At 33.7% G+C, this 20,112-nt stretch overlaps 3 protein-coding genes across 7 annotated transcripts; 1 reads left to right on the forward strand and 2 right to left on the reverse strand.

The window, feature by feature from the left end:
* Positions 1-2,930: 2,930 nt before the first annotated feature.
* LOC131675707 (cholinephosphotransferase 1) lies at positions 2,931-14,414 on the reverse strand. Of its 5 annotated transcripts, XM_058954804.1 has the most exons (11): positions 13,828-14,414; positions 13,081-13,228; positions 12,351-12,473; positions 12,162-12,265; positions 11,556-11,690; positions 10,383-10,517; positions 8,242-8,373; positions 7,428-7,586; positions 7,228-7,353; positions 6,917-7,061; positions 2,931-4,529 (listed from the first exon to the last, which is right to left on the reverse strand). In XM_058954804.1, the coding sequence occupies exons 1-11, from the start codon at positions 14,065-14,067 to the stop codon at positions 4,417-4,419; spliced, it is 1,560 nt and encodes a 519-aa protein (XP_058810787.1). In that variant the 5' UTR covers positions 14,068-14,414; the 3' UTR covers positions 2,931-4,416. The 5 variants fall into 5 exon arrangements, with proteins under 5 accessions (XP_058810787.1, XP_058810788.1, XP_058810790.1 ...); XM_058954805.1 differs by lacking the exon at positions 10,383-10,517 and having other exon boundaries at positions 13,828-14,413; XM_058954807.1 differs by lacking the exons at positions 8,242-8,373; positions 11,556-11,690 and having other exon boundaries at positions 13,828-14,412.
* A 571-nt stretch (positions 14,415-14,985) lies between these two features.
* LOC131662754 (small ribosomal subunit protein mS27-like) lies at positions 14,986-17,099 on the forward strand. The gene is made up of 3 exons (XM_058932649.1): positions 14,986-15,779; positions 15,858-16,580; positions 16,655-17,099. The coding sequence occupies exons 1-3, from the start codon at positions 15,411-15,413 to the stop codon at positions 16,937-16,939; spliced, it is 1,377 nt and encodes a 458-aa protein (XP_058788632.1). The 5' UTR covers positions 14,986-15,410; the 3' UTR covers positions 16,940-17,099.
* Positions 17,100-17,143: 44 nt separating this feature from the next.
* Positions 17,144-20,088, reverse strand: LOC131662755 (coiled-coil domain-containing protein 22 homolog). The gene is made up of 6 exons (XM_058932650.1): positions 19,446-20,088; positions 19,203-19,374; positions 18,834-19,134; positions 18,098-18,759; positions 17,589-18,029; positions 17,144-17,511 (listed from the first exon to the last, which is right to left on the reverse strand). The coding sequence occupies exons 1-6, from the start codon at positions 19,493-19,495 to the stop codon at positions 17,389-17,391; spliced, it is 1,749 nt and encodes a 582-aa protein (XP_058788633.1). The 5' UTR covers positions 19,496-20,088; the 3' UTR covers positions 17,144-17,388.
* Between the last annotated feature and the right edge of the window lie 24 nt (positions 20,089-20,112).

Genomic DNA, 20,112 nt, shown 5'->3' on the forward strand with positions numbered 1-20,112 from the left:
ATTCCTTCTTTTTTTCCGAGGAGAGAGGGTGGCCCTGCTCGGGATTGATCGTTTCCATTGATCGCGAGTAGCGGGTGAGTTTCGTAGCACGCGCGCGACATTACTTCGACGGGCTCGACGCGCTATAGTTTGCGAGGGATTTCGACCGACGGTTCGATCGCGCGGTCCAACTGAATGTCTCCGTCGATTCGGAGCGACAACGGCCTGCGATCGCGCGTATTTCCGCCTTGTCGAGACGCACGCCGTTGGACGGCCGCTCGGAGGTATAGCCTCGCGTGTTTACTCGCAGCTGGCTACGTAGAGGCCGACGATCGCGCGAGCTTTGTGAAACACATTGAGCGGGCCTTGACAGCCGCAGAGCGCCCCTTACGGCGTCGTCCTCGTCGCGAGCAGATTACACGTCCCCGTATCAGAGTTTCAACAGTCGCCCGCGACTCTCCGATCATTGTCAATAGAGCGCGGATTATTCCCCTGCGGAAAGCGTCGCGCGCGCTTTTCGTTCTCTTTGTGCCGCGGTGAGAGCGAGAATTCGATTCGCGCGAGAGGGCGGATCGGAAGCCGCTCGATCACCTGGTGCACGAGCATATCTCCGCGTCGTCGTTTTCCCCACGCGCTGTTGACTAGTAAACGATGCTCGCGGGCATACAAACGTCGCAACTACCAATTTCGAGCGCTTGTCGCTCCGCCACTTTCGGGCTTCCCCTTTTCCACTTGCACATGCGATCGACGTAGCGGATCGCGTAATGTCTCGGAAACGAGCGGAAGAGATGCTTCATTTTTTATCTCAGAGCATTTCACTATAGGAACATGGGGAAGAGGCGGCAGCGGAGGGGGGGGGGGGCATATTGAAATTCCAGGCGTTCCTCCCGAGGCACAAACCACGCGCAGTCCATCCGAAGTAGCACGACGAGAAATTGTTAAACGCAACCCGAGCTGATGCATGTTTAATTCAGAGTAATGTAATTCAACATAGACCAGCATAAGAATGCGAGTTTCCGCTGAATGCCGCAATTGTATGTCACGCAAGCTCCGGGATGCTCTGTCTCGCGATTTTCATCGCTTCTTTTTATTTTATTACATTTTTTCTTCTTTTTCGAAGATACACGTCTTTTATTTCATCTGATGCCATTTAAAAAATAACACTGCGTAACGTCGCAAAAAGTCGAGAAAAATAAATAGAAGCCCGAAGAAAAGAAAAACAATGTCGCACGGAAAACCACGGATACGCAGAACCCCATTGAGCTCGCTCCCGCGTAGCTATTACTTCTATACGCACGGAGAAAAAAAGTTGCTAAGCGATGCTGCGTATTTCGTCGTATGCGTCGGCGTTTGTGCAACAAACGTGCGCAAGGTCAATTTCCGCGGATATCGATGCGCACACGTTAGCTTTTCGCTCGCGTAAAATATCGTCGGACTCGCGCTGTCGCTGGCGAAACACGAGAAATCATCTCCTCGACGCGCGCTCGTACCAAAAGGTCCTCGGCGTAAAATTATTAAAAGCAAAAATAAAGTAGGCGCGACGCGTTCGACCGTGATCTCGACTGCCGTCGTCGTTCGGTAAACGAAGGACCACTCCTTTTGTCTTCTTTTATACGCGGGGACAGGAAAGCTGAGGCGCGCCAGAGACCACACTCACGTGCAGCTGTACAGCGATAACGTGCGTAATACCAGCACATGTGCGCGTGTAGCGGATCGATAGTCCGTAGTCGTCGAAAAAAGGGAGAAAAGAGGAAGAAGCCGTGTCATGAGGGTAACAACACGCGATACTGACTCACATTTTTGTTCCTTTCTGTAAATGCGTTGCTTTTATTATCTTTTTTTTTTCACTTGGTGACTTTTTCTTCTCAAAATGTCATTCACGTGTTGAACGATATTTTATGAATGAGAAGATGGCGACGGTAAAATGTGACTGATCCAGTGGTTATTAATTAGGATTTGATGTTAATCTCTTTTAATTTGATAGAACTAAATTTGATATTGTTGAGAAATTCACGACGACAGCTGCACTTTCTCTATTTGCAGCTTGGCGTCGAAATTTAGATTGGTGTTATCAGTAGAAAAGGGGCTTATCTGGTCAGTCGTTGCGTGATCTATCCGCAAAAAGATCATGGCAAAAAGCAAAGCTCATTTCGTAAAACCTTTTGGAATATTTTACAATAAAATATACAAATTAGCTATTTCCTTGCGAAGTACTTCGTTATAAATACATTATACTTTAACTTAAGACGAATAATCGCCACCCATATCAAATAATCAAACATATTCCCGTGAAATTCGCTGGACTAACTTACTTAAGCTGAAGTAAATCAAAGATTTATTAACCTTATATATTCCTAGCTAATCCTTATAACCTTCTATGAAAGTACAATTTAATTAGCAGAAGGGCGAAGTGGTTGTCCTGCAGGAAATAAAATTTACGCAGTACTCACTTTCCCGTATGATATTAATCTACGTAACGAGCTCGTTAACGCTAAGAAAAATACAATTACACTTGATTTATTTATCAAATGATAAAACTAATTAAATGAATTTCCATAATCCATGATTTAATATAATAGCTTCTCGCGAAGAACTTGAACATGTAAATAAATTGATATATTAGGAAGAGAAGTAAAATTATCAGGCAAATGTTAGTAATAAATATAAAAATTGACGCTCTATAAATATACGTAAAAATTAAGTTACTTTCAACTATAATTAGTTCTTTAGGATATCTAATATCAAATCTTGATAGCATAGTTACGTAGATGATCACGCAAGTTAATTTTTTATAATGATGAGTACTGTGATACCATATAGCACAAATTATACGTACTAAACAGATTTTACCAATCGTAGAAATAGTTTTTTTTGTTAAACGTAAGAAAGGTACAATAAGTAATTTAATATATACGAATTATTTTAAGATAACATTTATTTTATTTCACTAATATAAATATCATTCAATTAAAAATAAGACACAGACAGCACAGTATAATTCTCTTCGAAAGACACAGGTCGAGATTTACCGAGTACACTACTCCTGTTTTTTTCCGATGCACGTATATCTCGCGCAACATTCATAATTTTTTATTAATTAAGATCTATTTCAACCCGTTCCTATCTTCCAAATAACAATCAACTTTTTGTACATAATTTCAAAAACAACGAACGACCTTTTAATAATTTATATTCGAAATTCAACAGCATTCATTTGAAGAAAAGGGCTAATTATCAACATAGATTAAATAGGTAACAATGTTAAATTGCTAATGATATCTTCTATATATAAGTTGATGTAAGGCAATAAACATTAATATTTGCAATTATAGTATTATCCAATAAACGAAATAAATAATTTGTTCATAATGTCCTTGATACTCTGTTTACTGTTACTATCAACAAGTTTTCTATTTATTGACAAAAAATTGCAGATCACTATCACTATAGTTATATTAAAAGTAATTTTCATGATTTATTACAAAGCACCATTTATCGTCCTGATTTCGATTGGACACTCCTATTTTATACGGAAAAGGCACTTTTTCTCATTATGATTTATCGTGCTTTAGTAAAATTTAAATTATTTCTTATAAATTACAAAATTACAAATATTCGTTTTTGTGACGATTTTCAATGAGTACAAGAAAAATATCAGATGATTTTTAATCAATAAAAATTTAATCAATAATATGCATTGACATTAATATGTAGAATACAAAATAATTAAAGCAAATCTCCAAGAACATGAAAAGAGAAGCATAAGTTTATGATAAGTGCGGCACATCTGCTAATGATAATCTACTTTATTAACTCTCATATAAATACACGATGAGTGCGCGAACACGTAACAAAATTGTTATGTCAATTCTCCGAATACGAATGAGGTGATTATTAACTGCTTTTGGTTTAAAATCTCCCTGAAAAATGTTACAAAATACTGCATTCATTGAATTCCAAGATTGTTCGATGCTCGATGTTAAGGCAAGTTTATCTTGCGGTAATGGATGGACTATAATATTATATATACATATACATATATATATAATCCTCGTGCTCGATAAAAATACACCTGTATAAAAATACTTATCAAAGGTATAAACATTTACACCTGTATTTACAATTCATAAAAATCTTAATTTAATTAAATGCTATCAGTGTAAAAGCTCTTTTGTTTCGATCATGAATGGAACTGTGTCTATTAGTATATCACCGTATTAAATGACGTTTTCGTTAAAGCTTTCAACAATAAACATTTCAACTAATAAAAATTTTAAGTTCGTTTGATAACAAGTTTCATTCTTTAAATATGCGTAGACACAGCTCTTACATATCAGAAATGCAAAAACTCTCGAGCAAAAAATTAACTACGCAACGCCGAAAGATCCTTTAAGTCTTGGCAACGTGAACAGCCACCGAGACAAAGTCACTGTCTGGTCAGAGATCGAGTGACGTGTCAGAGCCATGGAAGTGATGATGATGCATGGTATGACGTGGTGTGTAATCCTGCTGATCGTAGAGTAACGGCTCCTGGTCGAGCGACATTTTCACTGCGAACAAAACGTCTCCGTCATGCAGACGCTGGGCTATCTCGCTAATGTTCCCCTACGAGTCAAAGACCAAGCACGATGTTTTTCTAAAATTTTCTAACTCTGGTGGTTTGTTTGGTTTTTCTTTTGCATGCGTGAATGTGACTGTATACGTGAATGCGAGGGATGAGTTTCGTGTCGGACATACAAGAATATATATGACAAGAAATAATCTAGAATCAGACTAACGCTTCCATAACTTTTTTTTGACAGCTTATTCGAGATTATTCTTTCACAACCATACATAGTTTTCTAAATTAGAAACATTATCAAACTGCCGTTTCATTACAGACTTTGAAATATTTTCTGCGACATGAAGAAGTAATGGAAAAATTTCACGAGTAGAAATGACACGATATTTTTGAACCCTACAAATTGAACAAAGCATGCTAAGAAGCTTTTATGAAATAACTTGATAGAGAGAAGGTCATGTAGGTAGAAGCAAAACTTTATGATTTAAAGGCATATTAGTAACTGAAGTACAGCGTTAATCAAAGCAAAACAGAAGAGAAATCTTGACAGAGATTGTTGTACAACATGCATTTCTACGAGCTCCAAAAGAAAATTGTTAATGGTAACGAATTCATGCGAAAATAACATAATTTACATACCTAATCGTCTCTTGGATTACGCGTGGTGTATTACTCAGACAAACTAATTGAATTGAAATGAATATACGAGGAAAAGGTTTCAAGATATTTGTTTAAAGAAAAACAATACGTTTTCAAATTGTTTTATCGTATAACATGCTTTATTGGAGCTCGTTATCCACATCCGATTCGCTCGATGTTTATTGTTAGTACTAACTATACAGCTTGTATACTTTAGATTATCTTATAAAAGTTTGAAGATGCTTTTTTCTAGATATAAACTTAGCGCGTTATATTGCGATTTTGTCTTTGTTCAATTGATTTTGTTTCTGCTTAGACTTTTGTATTCTACGATTCGCTCTTATACAAGTTCATCAAATTTTGTCGAACGTTCATTTAGCAAAATAATAATAATTTAATAATAATAATAATAATAATAATAATAATAAATAAAGAAGGTTAGTTGTTTCAGTGTGGATATTTTCTAAATGGAAAATTAGTATGTACAAGCTGTGAGACATAAAAATAGTGTAAAAGATAGAACGAGCACAAAGACAAAATAAAAAGTGTGCACTGGATGTTAGTGGTAGTTTTTATTACTTTTTAGGAAATAAATATTAATAACTAATAACTGTTTATTGAGATTAGCGACACTTTTAGACCGTGTATATTCGCAAGACTTATGCGCCAATAGACATAATTTACTCATTTTCAAGTTCTATCGTAATATCCTACACGCTTCCTATTGAAAGAATTTGACTTCTCCAAGCGTTGGTTCAATTATATTATTTACACATTTTATGTATTTTCACTATTTTTAAAAAAATATGAAGATGACTTTTACAAAAATCACCTTGCCTTCGTGATAACAAAACAAATAGCAATATTTACAAATTTTTTCTTTACGTAAAAAATAATTCGACTCATTTACATAAACTACTTCATATGCAAATTCCTTTCTTGAGATAGTTAAGATGCATGATTTTTTTATAAAGAAGTTATCATCGTACATTTGGCCAGTATTCTAATTAAGAACAAGTAACTGTTGCAAGTAGCACAAGAGATAAGCGAGTTAATTAGATCATAAATTACTGAGTGCAGATCAGTACCTGAAGGTTCAATTTTACAATTCATAAGAAGAGCAAAATAAATCCAAATTTGATCCTCTAGTTTTTCTCAAATCAGCATATATTCATTTATCAAGAATTCCATTCAACGAACTCGAGGTATTATCCGGCGAATAATCATTTATAACCTATACTCTACAATACGCGTAAACTACACAATTACTTAACTGAAACCTTCAAAGAAAGTTAATTAATTAAACTAACTATAATTTTGTTAAAAGTTCGCGCATCATGCCAACGATGCTCACTTATCCACGGCAAATAACCGTCTACAATATTAACTTATTAAAAGGGACAAGAAAATATAGTAACAACAATAATTCACTGGTCTTCAGGTCGTACGATTCGAACGATGGGCGGGAAGAGAGATAGATTTAAGAAAGCGAGAAAAATTTTTGTGCTATTTGGATTGGCAAGTGAGCATGATCGATTACAACAATGAATGTACCGTATGTAAGATTTATGTACATATCATATCACGAAAAAAAGAAATATATATATTCCTCTGAAAGAAAGACAAAGAGAGAGAGAGAGAGAGAGAGAAAGAGAGGAAGTGCATTCATTATTATAATCGCTTCTTAGTGTTTCTTTGATAACCTTCTAGCCTGAGATCTGGTAGTAATTGTAGTACCATTTTTCTCGATAACATTGCTACGCTGATTTTGATTCAAATGCTGGTCCATCACTGGTATCCTGAACAATTCGATGTTCATATGGTCGCAGATCTCCAGACAAACTTGTGCGCTGTATCGTAGTAAGTCGAAGGTTACCCAAATCTACAAAAATAGGTAAAATGTTGATACAGTCGAGATACAAAAATATCTACTTGGATATATTAATAAACATTTTCGTATATTGCATTCATTTAATTTTTTTTTGAAGTAATGAATTCTCGAATGTTCGTTAAATTTCCAAAAAGGCCACTTTTCGATGACAACTTACAAAGCACAGCCAAAGGACATAATATTCTTTGATAAAAAAGTTAAAGTACTGGTTAAGAAACAGCATGGCTGGTCCAATTAATGAGCTATCTAGATATTGCATCTCGCTTTTTGTCATGTGCGCGACCTGCGAACAAAGGAAAAATTCAGTAGGCAAAAATCTAGTACGTAGATTCATCGTACACTCGTAATAATACGTACTACCAGACGATTTGTGACTTTGGCAGCGACCATTCCAAACGCGAGAATGTAAAGTGCCGGATGATTCTCGTAGACGTGTTCAGCGCTTTTCCTGTAGATTATGAAGGCCGGGACGACGACGAAGCTGAACGGTATGATGGGCGACAGAACCGAGGTCCCCTGGGTAACGGTGCAAACTTGAAGTACATCCGTATACACTTCAGATTATCTTATATAGATTTAATCATCACGGATTCCAGTTGAATCGTTGACGATTAATGTTGATAAAAGACAAACACCAAAGTAAATGCAAACTAGCGAGATTAAAGTTTGGTTTCAGCGTAGAAAAGTTGGATAGATCACATTGACAATTATATAGCATACAGAGCAGAAATCATAGTAAGTACACATCAGCTGGAAATTTTAACGAGAACATTTTGTAACAGATAGACGGAATATCGGCAAAATAAAAAAAATAAGCATGCAAAGCCGGAAACGTCACATGCACGTATAATATGTGTCACGCAGTGCAAGACACTTTGTGCCTGTACTACATTCTTTAACTAAGCAGTGTGAATCATATATAATTGAATGACAAGATGTGTATCGCCGATGCGGATTTAGGTCCATACGCAAAAAATCCTAGCCGACTTGCGAGGAAAGCAAAAAGAAGAAGACGGTGCGTGATGAAACAAGAGAAAGCTGTGCATGAGAATTCGTGGACCCAAATCAAGCAGTTGCGTTTGGAAAAAAAGTGATGCAGCGCAAAGGGGTGTTTCTGGTAGTGTGTTCTTTTTCTTTTCATTGCTGGTGATCGATTAATGGATGAACTTACGGCGACGGTGGAGCCGTTCTTTCCGACACCCCCGGCCAGTATGACGGACATGCTGCTGAGCGCGAGCAAAGCGGCTACGCCAACTGCGCCCCACAACGGAAAGATCTTCACATTGGTGCCAGTGTATGGCAACTACACGTGAGAGACAGAGGCGCAACAATATAACGATATAATTCTTTTCTTTGTTTGGCTTTTTCGTATTGTTAGTCGGGCGATGAGATTGTTATTTAATGATAATGATGATGATGATGATGATAATGATAATGATGATAATGGATTCAGTGAGAAACGATTTAAAGGATGGATTTATTTTATTTGTTAAATACCGCTTAGATGATGGTAAATTTCAAAGATTAATCATGGCAAATACCTCATGAGTCAGGCGAGTTTTTTAAATTAAATTAAATATTTTATGTATATATTTGCAGTACCAGTTGTACATTTGATGAGGTCAAAATACAAATCTTGATCTATTTTGATTCACTGTTTAGAGAAATTATTTTGATCCACAGTAGCAAGAAGAAATTAAACTCAAATGTGAAACCTTATAAAAACGTGTGAGATTAATAAAAATAAAAAAAATCCCTTTTTCTTATTATTAGATTAATGATGAACGTTATTCATAAATTTATAAATCTATTCTACAATGAATAATTAGTAAAAAATTAATCACTTAAAAAATTTGAAATTTTAAACAACATGGAGCTTTTCATACTAGCAACAAACCTTTCAAAACAAAAATATTCAAATTCACATATTCGATTTTGCTATGAATCTTTTTTTTGTTTGATAATTTATTATTACTCCTTCTGACGGTATTTAACAAAAAGCATTTCAAGTCATAGATATTTAAAATGAACGTTTGTTGTTGATATATTTATAACTATGTCTGTGTTTGTTAATTGTGCTAATTTGTGAAATAGTGAATCCAACTGTGGCATTTATTATTTTACTAAATTATCGTCCAATGTCATTTATCAGTAACAATTATTTGTGGACATCATAACTTCGTAAATGTATATGTATTTGTTGCGTTATTAACTTAATGTGTGCAAAATACATGCATCTATAGATCAATGTACTCATGTAACTACTGATAAAGCGGAAAATGTCATTAGAAAATTATTAATAAAAAAAAAAGAAAAACAACCAAATAAACGACTCAACAAACGTTTCAGTATAAATAATAAATAATGTTTTGTGATGGTATGTTTTATATAATTCATCGTTATTATTGCCTTAAAGAATTTATTGAACATTAAATGACGATTGAGTACCTATACCAAGTAGTGTACAATGTACATTTGTAATATTTGAAAATTGGTAAAACAATTGGTTGAAGTTCTAATGAGTTGTATGAGTAAATTCAACAGTGGATATTACATTTAGTTGCCAACGGCTCTTCTAAAAATTTCAGTTCTATACCTTATTCAACAGCTGCGCATAATCATGTACGATCTTACGTACTTCAACACTCTTACAAGCAGCACACACATTTCGAAAAAAAAGTGAAACAAATTTATGAAAAAAAATCAACCTCTCACCGACTTATTTTTTGAGATAAAAGAAGAAGCCAACACTCGAAATGTAGACACCCCGCATAAGCTACCTTAAACCCTAGAGATTCATTCGTTTCAAAAATCAAAAATAAAATTTTTTTTTTCTCTTATTTCAGAGTATCAGTAATTACTGTAATTCAAAAAGATGTATAACAGTTGTGGTTTATGTGAGAAGCCGAAGCAATTATTGATTTTTGCTATAACTATATAGTTACCAAAGTATGAGTTTATTTGCAGAGTTAGTCATACTTCTTTAATTAGTTTCTTTATTACCGTCATTCATTCTTTTGTACACAACATAATTTTGCAGCAATAAGCATCATAAAGTTCTTTTCAGAACAAAATATTAATAAAGTAGTTCATTCATAGCAGTTCGTGTTAAATAAGATAGAAAATTTGTAGTAGCCAAAACCACCAGTCAATCTCATAAAGATGATTTAATCATTTATATATTTTTCAATAAATTGTTGACAAAAAATATACAAAGCAAAAAAAAAGTTAATAAAAACATGATAAAATCATCTTATAATGTATTCATCTAAAATCCTTGGTATTTTACCTATAGTGTTGATAGGAACTTACTGCAATGGTCGAACCGTTTTTTCCGATTCCACCAGATTCAAAGACTTTACAGAACTGAACGAACACGTTTACGTAGCCTGCATAAAATGCTATCGCTACCAAATGAGAGAATGTACCCATGTTAGGTAACGGGATCTAAACAGATTAATACAATCTCTCACATTAGAAAAAAAAAATTAATTAAATTATGTTTTATGTACAAGGTTTTATCAGAATCCTTCTGTGTTTCTAAGAATAGCAAATCCTTTAAACGAATCAGTAACTGCACTCATATACTTGCATTACATGTAACATATGTACACGTCAACCACTTTTACGGCTGGGCTAGTTCTGTCTGTGACCATACCAAAATTCGAGGCCTGCATGAGGGGCTGCTGAATACACATAAATGTACACTTATTTGTCTCTTCTTTCAATTAAAAACAAAGCTACACGGCTATTTTTCAAAGATAATTTTCAAAATTCAAACAGAAAATGTTCAAACTGGAGTGTTCAAAAAGCATTCGATCAAAACCTATTGAATGACATGTTTTCTTAATTTTGAAAGAAAAGACAATTGTTACCCTCAGAATCAAGCATAGAAATAAAGAAGAATTTTTTTGTAGCAAACCATCCACAAATTATCTTGCGAATCACAAAAAATTAACAAAAAAAGAGTTAGAAAGAAATATGTTTGAATTGCTAGCGAATGAGAAGTTCCCTCATTAGTAAAAAAATGAAAGCATTCATCTACTGCGCATTCATTACAAAACTCTTGAAACCTAAACTAAGCAAACTTTTTTTAAGAAAATCAGCTTATGATGATGATTCTTATTATATTACATCAATTTCAATTACCCGTAAAATAATAATTGTACATATGGCGATAAATGATTTGGTTATTAAATGAAAACAATAAAAATGAAGTTAAAAATAAATGATTTCAGTAGAAAAATGAAAAGATGAAATCAGGTAAAAACCCAAGGTTTGCATACTAAGATTACAAGCTGATAAAAGAATTTTCAATCTTATATAAAGTAAAGAGTAAAGCCAAATTCCAGATTAGTATAAAAGATGCAACATGTCATTAATTAATTTCAGCATCGCTCCTCATGCCATGCCAAATCCCGATAACGTAACTTTATTATTGTTTTTTTAACGTAATTTCTTCAACCAAGAATCTAACCAACTTACAGCCACAGTCGAACCATTCTTGCCCACACCTCCTGTGAATACCACCGAAAAGATGGAATACAAATTTGTCAATGCACAGACCATTGTTGCAACTCCTATTAAATATTTAAACTGAAAACCATCTAATAATGGTATCTGCAAGAAAGTGTCTTGTTAGCCTATTATAGACATGATTATATCTTGCCTCTTAACTTTTTAGAGTATGTACTATATGAGTAATAAGTTTTAGTAAAGTAATAATTAGTATATTTACAAATTGTTACGAAATGATCATAATTTCGTATTATCTGACAATAAGTTTTTCATTTGTTAATGCAGTAATTGATGTTTTAGTGTGTTAAAATAATGAAAAAAAAGCTTTAAAATCAAACAGATTTGTGAGTAGAATAGAAACTGTGTTTCTCAGTCTTCAGATATCTTTAAAACCATGGGCCATGATTCCACTTCAAGACTAATCTAAACTCCTATTTGTTTGAATATTTTATTTTTGAGAGTAAAAATAAATGTTTGAAAAATATTTATCAATTATGTGTAGTTGAAAATGAGTGCTCAAACCGCAGAATTTTTCAAATAATAAAAAAAACGAAAAACTAGAAAATATACAACCTCCTTCGTCCATATAGCTGGGCCAAAGATTGCTGAAATGAGGTGGATTCCGATTATTACAAATTGAGCCTCAGTCACGTCGATTTTTCCAAACCTCAAGGAGCCTAATATTTTTTTAAATAAATTAATTAAATTTCACTAAAAACTTTTAGATTGATATTAAATAAAAATTGAATGGTACTTTCTCACCTGACACATACGTTTGCCAATGTGCACAATAGAACAGAGTCATAGCACAGAAGCATTGGAAAAACATCCATGTTGGGTAATACCCTAGTTGAACTGCAATACATGCTGACAAAGCAACAAACACTGAAAACCATAAAGCTTTTTAAGTAAAAAATGAATGAGCATAAAATGTTTCTTTTTATAGTATATTGATATATGGTAATGCATAAATTTAAAGTTTCATAATACATTGCTGAAGCCATTGTATTGCTCAGATATTGACTGAATATTGAGAAGAGAGAGTGAGATAGAGATACTTGATTTCAATTCCACTGTATAGTCATTGTTGATAGCATTATATTTCAATGTTGACATTGGTTTTTTAATATCATTTCTTTGACTTTTATAAAACTAACTTTATTCAGGATAACCATAAATGAATAACATGTTTTATCAAACTACAGAAAATTAAAAGGATTTTCCCACACTTTAGTATTTATAAATACTATTGAGTTAAATATCATTAGCATGGAATGAATTCTACACAAATCTTAGTTTATGTTTGTTAGATATATGCTGAATGAATTTAGCATAATTCTACATTCCACTGATAATTAACTATTAGAAAGCTATATAATCAACGTGATAAAAAGAAGTCAAAAATGAATATATTCAAATGAACATTTATGCTTGAAAATTATGTATCATCATGCTTTTCACTCAAAACCATAGAAGTTTAAAATATCAATACCTGTCGAAATAGAATCGCAGCCATGGTCAAACAGTTCACCCAATGGTGTTGATGTTCCAGTTCTTCTTGCTTGTTTCCCATCAATGGCGTCTAAACTTTGGTAAACAAAAAGACCAACAGCACACAGAAAGCATGCCCATCTTGGTGGCTATAAAAAAGAATTGCTCAAATTATTCATTCAACTCACAGCAGGCTTTGATAAACTGAAAACCAATGTCTCAACACATAGAGGAGCAGTGTTTGCAAAATTAAAAACAGAAGATTTATATAACAATAATTAGAATCTTTAATAAAATCAAATAAACCAAATGTAAATTGCAATTAAAACATTGCTCCAAATAGTGCAAAACAAAGAGACAAGTTTAAAGCTAATTAGTTGTGCCTCAAGGTGAATGCATGATAGAGCTGAGAAATCATGACTCAAGAACTTTTAGATAAAAACTGAAAACACGCGTTTGTACCTCGTGCAAACACGTATTAGCAGTCGCAATGCTTACAATACATCACGGAAGCTCGACTCAGCTCTGCGTCGAAGTGTGAATTATTTATTTCTACGGCGCAAACGGCCATTGACAATAGCTGCGTTATTGTTGATAGCAGAAGCGCGAAATAGATAAAGAGCGAGAGCTTAATACCCTTGAATCGAACGAGCGTCAGCAACCAACGAAATTTAGTTGACAAACTTACGCAATAAGATAAGATTGTTAAACACGTGTTCGAAAAAGAATAAAGTGAAATTGTACTTACCTCGGTCTTCACATCAGGGCAGTACCAAACGAGTACAAGGGTGGTAACGATATTGATAATAAGCCCAAGAGTAGTGATAAGGTTAGGAGCAAGCCAAATCGGCACTCTACTCGTCAGCCATTCCCACCAGGGTTGGAGAAACTTGTCGCACAGACTTGCCGAAGAACAGCTGTACTTGTGTTCTGTAAGTCGTTTCAATTGACCCGGCGACAATATCTTGTCCTTGTGAAAGAGCTGCATATTGTGTTTGTCCGAGTGTCTATGATTATTATTTTTTCTTTCTCCCACACTGCACTCTCTCTGGAACACTTTTGCTACGCTACGACATCGCTACGTGTACGATACGCGCGACGACGATCTGCGTTGCTTGCTTGGTTGCAGCAACAGTATCGTCGAAAAACACGCGATCGACGACGATGGGACAAACCAAGAAGGAGGGGGAGGAAAAGACGCGTTCGCGCTGCTTGCCTGGCGCGCTTCGGACTCTCTTTATCGGGGGAGGAGGATACCTCTTTCAAGCTCGGGCTCTCCTACTACTCGCGCTCTCCTCTCCTTCGCGCCAATTCGCCTACGTTGCATGAACTGAACTCTCTCACTCTCTGTCTCTCCTGCCTTGCAGCATTGTAGACCGCCCGTTTACTCTCTCTCGCGATAAAGAGAGAGAGACTTGCGCGCTCTCACAGATGGTGGCGCCCCGATGATTACGTGGCTCCAAATTTGAATAAATGTTACCTTGATTGATGATTCACATGAGATTAGTTGCATACCGATTAAATGACCATTTCTTACATTGTCATTGTTCACGGAGTTTTTAATATTCATTAAGAAATTTAAGAATCATAGATTTTTCGATAATTTTCTACTGTCGTGAAAAACAATAAACTAAACATTTGATAATCGAAAATTGACGGTTACGTTTGGTTATCTATTTATTTATTTATATACTTTTTGTGACTATTCGTTATCACAAATCAATCAACAATAAATAGAAAATAAAATAGTCAATTCACTCTAGTTTTTAAGCTACGAGTGATCAATTTTTTCTTTTTAGTACACATAAAATTTAATTTCGGAGCAGACCTTTTATATTTTATAAAAAAATAATTTAAATAACAACACGTAAATAACCACAATGTAGTTAGTGCCAAACAGCTGAGTCGACAGTTTTGTAAATAAAACCAAAGTAACATTTGCAGTAGTTAAGGGCTTTATTCGAAATGACGATATTACTTCTTCTTCCGACTAGTGACTATAAATAAAAGAAACTGTAGCACTATACAGCCACTTGGCGAAAAAAAGAACTAAATGCAAACGATTGCGGCAGACCACGAGTTTGTGTATATAGTTGAAAATATTGTTATTCGTCTGCTAAAAAATGTTATTAATTAGAACTTAAGCTTCTACAAACAAGTATGATTACTTAATCATACTATAATACAGTTGACGTAGAATATTGGTTCGGCATTTCAATGAATACGTAAGAAAACGAGATTATTTTTTATAACCTCTTTTTCAGGCCAATAACCGGCGTATAAATAGTAATAAAAATTGTTACAATAACTCTGAATTTTGATTAAAAAATTATGAATTCCATAAGATTATTGAAAAGGCTAAAGTGTAACGAAAAGTTACTACTACAGTTATGGAGTGCTCCAAAATTAAAAAGAACATTTCTGTCAGAAGCTTACTCATGTTCAGAAGCTTGGAACAAAAGACTGGAAAGTCCATTATTGCAAAAAATCAATCCTCTTGACTTTTACCTTGAAATGGATCAGAAAATTCAAAACCAAAATAAAATAGCCGCAGTAGACGCTGATATTTTTGCCAATTGCGTTCAAGATGACAGTCAAAGTGATGAACTAGCAGATATTTTACATAAATTAAGAATGACAAGAGAATCTTCTTTCACTTTGGAATCTACACATCATGCAGTTATAAGATATTACTTGAGTGTAAGTATTAAATGCTAATTATTTGCAAACTTTTAATATTCATAAATTCGATAAAAATTCTGTTGCTTTCAATTTCAGATTGGACAAACAGATGTACTTCTGAATATTTTGGATGACAGATTAAATTATGGCATTTTCTGTAATTACTTTGATTATAATTTGTTAATGGATTATTTTATAAAACAGAAAGATTTTGCATCTGCAGCAAAAGTGGCATCATTTATGATGCTTCAGGAGGAATTTGATCACCCCATAAGCAATGCTCTTGCAGTCTATTCTTGTCACAAGTACTTGGAAAATCCAGACACATGGCAAGGAGTTGATCCAGAAGTTGAAAGATTGAAATCAGAGCCAAAAGAAGAAGTGAAAATTCGTGTTCGTTACATCAGAAATCCTTATTTTGATGATCATTTTGACTTATGGAAACCATCTGATTTAGTTGGTAAAACATTATTCTGGGTCGGCTCATTTGGTTTGGATGGCCCTCTTGGTAGGACTTGTCAATTAAGGGGTGCAGTATTGTACAGAAAATATACTGAAGCTATTCAAATACTGAAAAAATGGAAGGAAGAATGTACCAAAGAAGTTGTTTACAAAGAAGTGTTGCCTTTGATAAAAAAGGACGTTCCAGAACTTTTTGAAAGTACAGAACCTACTGAGGAAATGAAAGAACTACAGAAATTAGTATTAGATTTAGAAAGTGCAGATTTGTATCAAGAAAATTTAGAGCAAGACATGGAAAATTTAATAAAAAAAGCAGTCAAAGCCCACAGTGAAAAAGACATGGCAGAGCAAGTAAAGGTAAATAAGCTTTTTACAATTTACACATTTCGGTTTTTTTGTTATATATTAAAAAATGTTGATAAATATTTCAGCTTTATGAAGAATGGCTGGAAAAAAGAGTACAAGTTCTCAAGATACACTTGGCTGAATTGGATAAAATATCTAGATTAGCTAAAATAGAAGACATGAAAAAAGACTTGGCTGATCGAGAACGCGTCCTTACGTTCTTTGAAAAAGAAGAACAAATTGAATTAGCAATTGAAGAAAAACTCGCGAAGGAGAAAGAACTATACGGCGATGAAAGTGAAGAAGTTACAGATGATGAAGAAAATTATATACCACCAGAAATTGTTACAAAACAAGGAGAAAAACGATAATTAATTTTATATAAATATATTGATAAAAATGTAGTTGTTTAGCAAGCATTTTATAGCTTGCACGTTATTTATCACGTAGATTTAATCGACTTTTTACTGTTAAATCATCGAAATTCATAATACATTTGTAGCATTGCTTTCAAATAAACTGGAGAGTAGTATACGACATTTTTAATGGATTATAAAATTTTTATTTTTTGCGTATTTTATATTTTACAGTATCAAATATATATTAAAATGATATTATTTACACAAGGAAAATCTTTTAAAAAAGCTAAATATAAATGCACTGTCAAAGATAAGAAACTAGTAGTATTACTATTACAAGATTGTGCAATATCTGTGCTTTGTTTGATATATCTTATACATACATATAACAATAGTATAACAATTTCATTGATTCGGTTACTATTTCTTTTTATTTCGATTTTATCATACCACTCATACAGTCACGATGAATTTTTACTTTGAAGCTGTGCTTTCAAAGCTGCCGTTTCCTTCCTCATTTGTGCCAAATCAGCCGTTATTCTTTCTAAATTAGCTCCAATGTTCTTTGCGTTTTCTGAATCAACCTACAATTCATCAATTTATTAAGATAAGAATAGGTGTATACAATAAGAGAAAACATTTACAAATTTTCCTAATTCACCTGTTCTTCTAAATCTCGAATTTCTCGAACAATGGCACCAGTTTCTTCTACTAAGCTGATAATTTCACTGCCATCGGAATGTAGAGTCGCAAGAAGTTTATACGCTTTTCTAGATGTTTCATTTGTCAAAGCATCACGGAATATCAACTCATCAACCACTGCAAATGACCTTTCGACCCTGCCGGTGAGTGTATTAATTTCCTTTTGTATTTCTCGCGTGTCACCAAGTATTTTGTTTATTTCATCCTTTTGTTTTCTCACATTATTTATGATTTCTAAGATTCTTTGCGTATAGGCTGCCCTATTTACTTCTTTAGGTAGTTTTTGAACTTCTGCAACAAGTTGAGCATATTGTTGATCTTTACTACGACATTCTTCTAACAATTCCTTTTCCTTCTTTTTCAATAATCGTAGTTCATCAAGTTTCTTTTGACTGGCACTCTGTTAAATGAAATTTAATGTTATTTTAGATTCACAGTTTTTGCATGGTTCAATATAGAAATACTTACAGCCTTTGAAGAATATTTTTCTCTTTCATCTCGATATCGTTCAATGAGAGGTAATCTATGCTCTTCCCACTGATTAGCCAAGCTGATGAGTTTGTTACTTTGTGCTTCTATACTTTCTTGTAACTTCTGAATATTTTCTTCACCTCCCTCAAGCAATTCTAATGCTTTTAACTTGATTCTACTTTGCTCTTCAAACTCCTCAAATTTTTCTATCTCCTTTTGTTCTTCTAATTTAGCAACAGCTAACTCAGAGAACAATTTCTTTACTTCTGCTTGAAGTTCTTTACGAGTAACTTTCAATCTTTCATATTCAGCTTTCAATTCTTCGATACTCTTTTCTTGTTTGACTGGTTCTTCTGTTTCTTCTTCTTTGACTTCTTCCTTCTGTACTTCTGCTTTTTCTATAGATTCTCCATTATCTTTAGTTTCTTTCAAATTAATGTTTGACATAAGCCTACTAAGTGAATATGAGTCACTTTTAGGTAAATCAATTTTTTTATCATATTCTCCTGAGTTAAGCCATTCAATTTTTTCCTCTGTGGTTAATGAAGATTTATTTTGTATTCTATTATTCAAATCAATTACTGATGGAACTAAATATTTAACATGAGGTATTTGTTCTAGAAAAGACTTTTTGTATTTTACAGCATAATGTTGATATTCTAAAAATAAAAGAGAATGTGATTTAATAACAACTTATAGAAAAGTGTACATAAAAAAGTTCAAATATTTTTACCATCACTGCAATCTGAAGGAGGATCATTAAGGCGAATTGCAGTAAAGGGTATTTTAATTCTAATGTCACATTTAGATCGCTTTTTGTGACAGTAATATGGTAACCATGGCACTGAAATTTGTGCTGCTATGGCAGCTGAAACTAACTTTTCTAGCTGAGCACTTTTTGTAGCTGGTTCACTTATAATCTTATCACTTTCTTTAGGTAGTTTTTCAATAAGAAACATGAATACCCTACGCAAATCAGCTTCTGCATTATATAAAAAAGTCTGATAACCAATGTCACCTTTGTATCCAAGTTCCTAGAATTAATTTAGACTACAATGAGTATCTGGAAATTATTAGAAATAGAGACTTTAATAAAACTTACTTGGCAACATTGTGCCAAGGCAGCTCCCATACGAAATCTTGCAGCCATATTAGTTGGCAAAATAGGATTCAACCCTTGACCTGGTTTTATAATTTCTAAACATTTTACAGTTGCTTCAATGACAAGTTCTGTATTGAATCCAGCTAAATTTGTTATACTGTCATTCACATCACTGCATAAACAAACCAAGGGTTAAAAATTAAAAATTTTAATTGAAATCCAAATCAACATGAAAATGTTTACCAGCCTATTTGACGCAAGGAATGTATAATAATATTATCGACTTCTTCCATTATAACAAACAATCACTGTTAAAAAAAAATTGAAAAAAAATCACAACATCATAACCTCAGCACATTCGCAATTTTTCTAATAAAAAACTTCCATCAACTTTTCATTACGTAATTTATCGACATATTATTTATCTACAATTACTTCACTCGTTTTGAACTCTTGATGAAAAAATAATCTCCAAAATAACCGAAATAACCAGGATTTTATTAAAAACTGGTCCGTGTTGTGTAGTCTGCAGTCTGCACACCCGGTTTTCCATGTAATATAATGTATTTAATCTTCTTCGTTATTTTGGCGTCCGCTAGATGTCAGTTTCGCATTTTGCTTTGAATTTACAAAAAAATAAAATCATTCAGTATTGCAAAGAGCGACTTTTGAGTGAATCACAAGCACTGAGAACGTTTTAATTGGTGTAAACAATTCATTATTGCCTCACGTAGCTCAGAGCACATCACATCTATCTTAATGAAAAACAAAGTACTCAAACTGCAACAATGACATTGAATGAATCATAATTACACTTTACTGTTAGAAGAATCGAATTTGACAGTTCATTCAAAATCTCCAAATAATCGCGCATTCAGCACTTCTCTCGCTGCACACATCCCCACCAAAA

This window comes from Phymastichus coffea, unplaced genomic scaffold (genome assembly GCF_024137745.1).
Source record: "Phymastichus coffea isolate CEN01 unplaced genomic scaffold, Cenicafe_Pcof_1.1 PCOF00028, whole genome shotgun sequence".
NCBI classification, from domain to species: Eukaryota; Metazoa; Arthropoda; class Insecta; order Hymenoptera; family Eulophidae; genus Phymastichus; species Phymastichus coffea.

Bases quoted from the DNA above. Each gene is read 5' to 3' on its own strand.
- LOC131675707 (XM_058954804.1), bottom strand. From the start codon at position 14,067: ATGCAGCTCTTTCACAAGGACAAGATATTGTCGCCGGGTCAATTGAAA. The intron at 7,587-8,241 runs GTAAGTTCATCC...ACCGTTACCCAG, and splicing joins AGAACGGCTCCACCGTCGCC to GGGACCTCGGTTCTGTCGCC. The intron at 4,530-6,916 runs GTACTACAATTA...TTTTGTTCGCAG, and splicing joins CAATGTTATCGAGAAAAATG to TGAAAATGTCGCTCGACCAG.
- LOC131662754 (XM_058932649.1), top strand. From the start codon at position 15,411: ATGAATTCCATAAGATTATTGAAAAGGCTAAAGTGTAACGAAAAGTTA. The intron at 15,780-15,857 runs GTAAGTATTAAA...TTTCAATTTCAG, and splicing joins TTATAAGATATTACTTGAGT to ATTGGACAAACAGATGTACT. The intron at 16,581-16,654 runs GTAAATAAGCTT...TAAATATTTCAG, and splicing joins ACATGGCAGAGCAAGTAAAG to CTTTATGAAGAATGGCTGGA.
- LOC131662755 (XM_058932650.1), bottom strand. From the start codon at position 19,495: ATGGAAGAAGTCGATAATATTATTATACATTCCTTGCGTCAAATAGGC. The intron at 19,375-19,445 runs GTAAACATTTTC...TTGTTTATGCAG, and splicing joins TCCTTGCGTCAAATAGGCTG to TGATGTGAATGACAGTATAA. The intron at 18,030-18,097 runs GTAAGTATTTCT...TTCATTTAACAG, and splicing joins AAAAATATTCTTCAAAGGCT to AGTGCCAGTCAAAAGAAACT.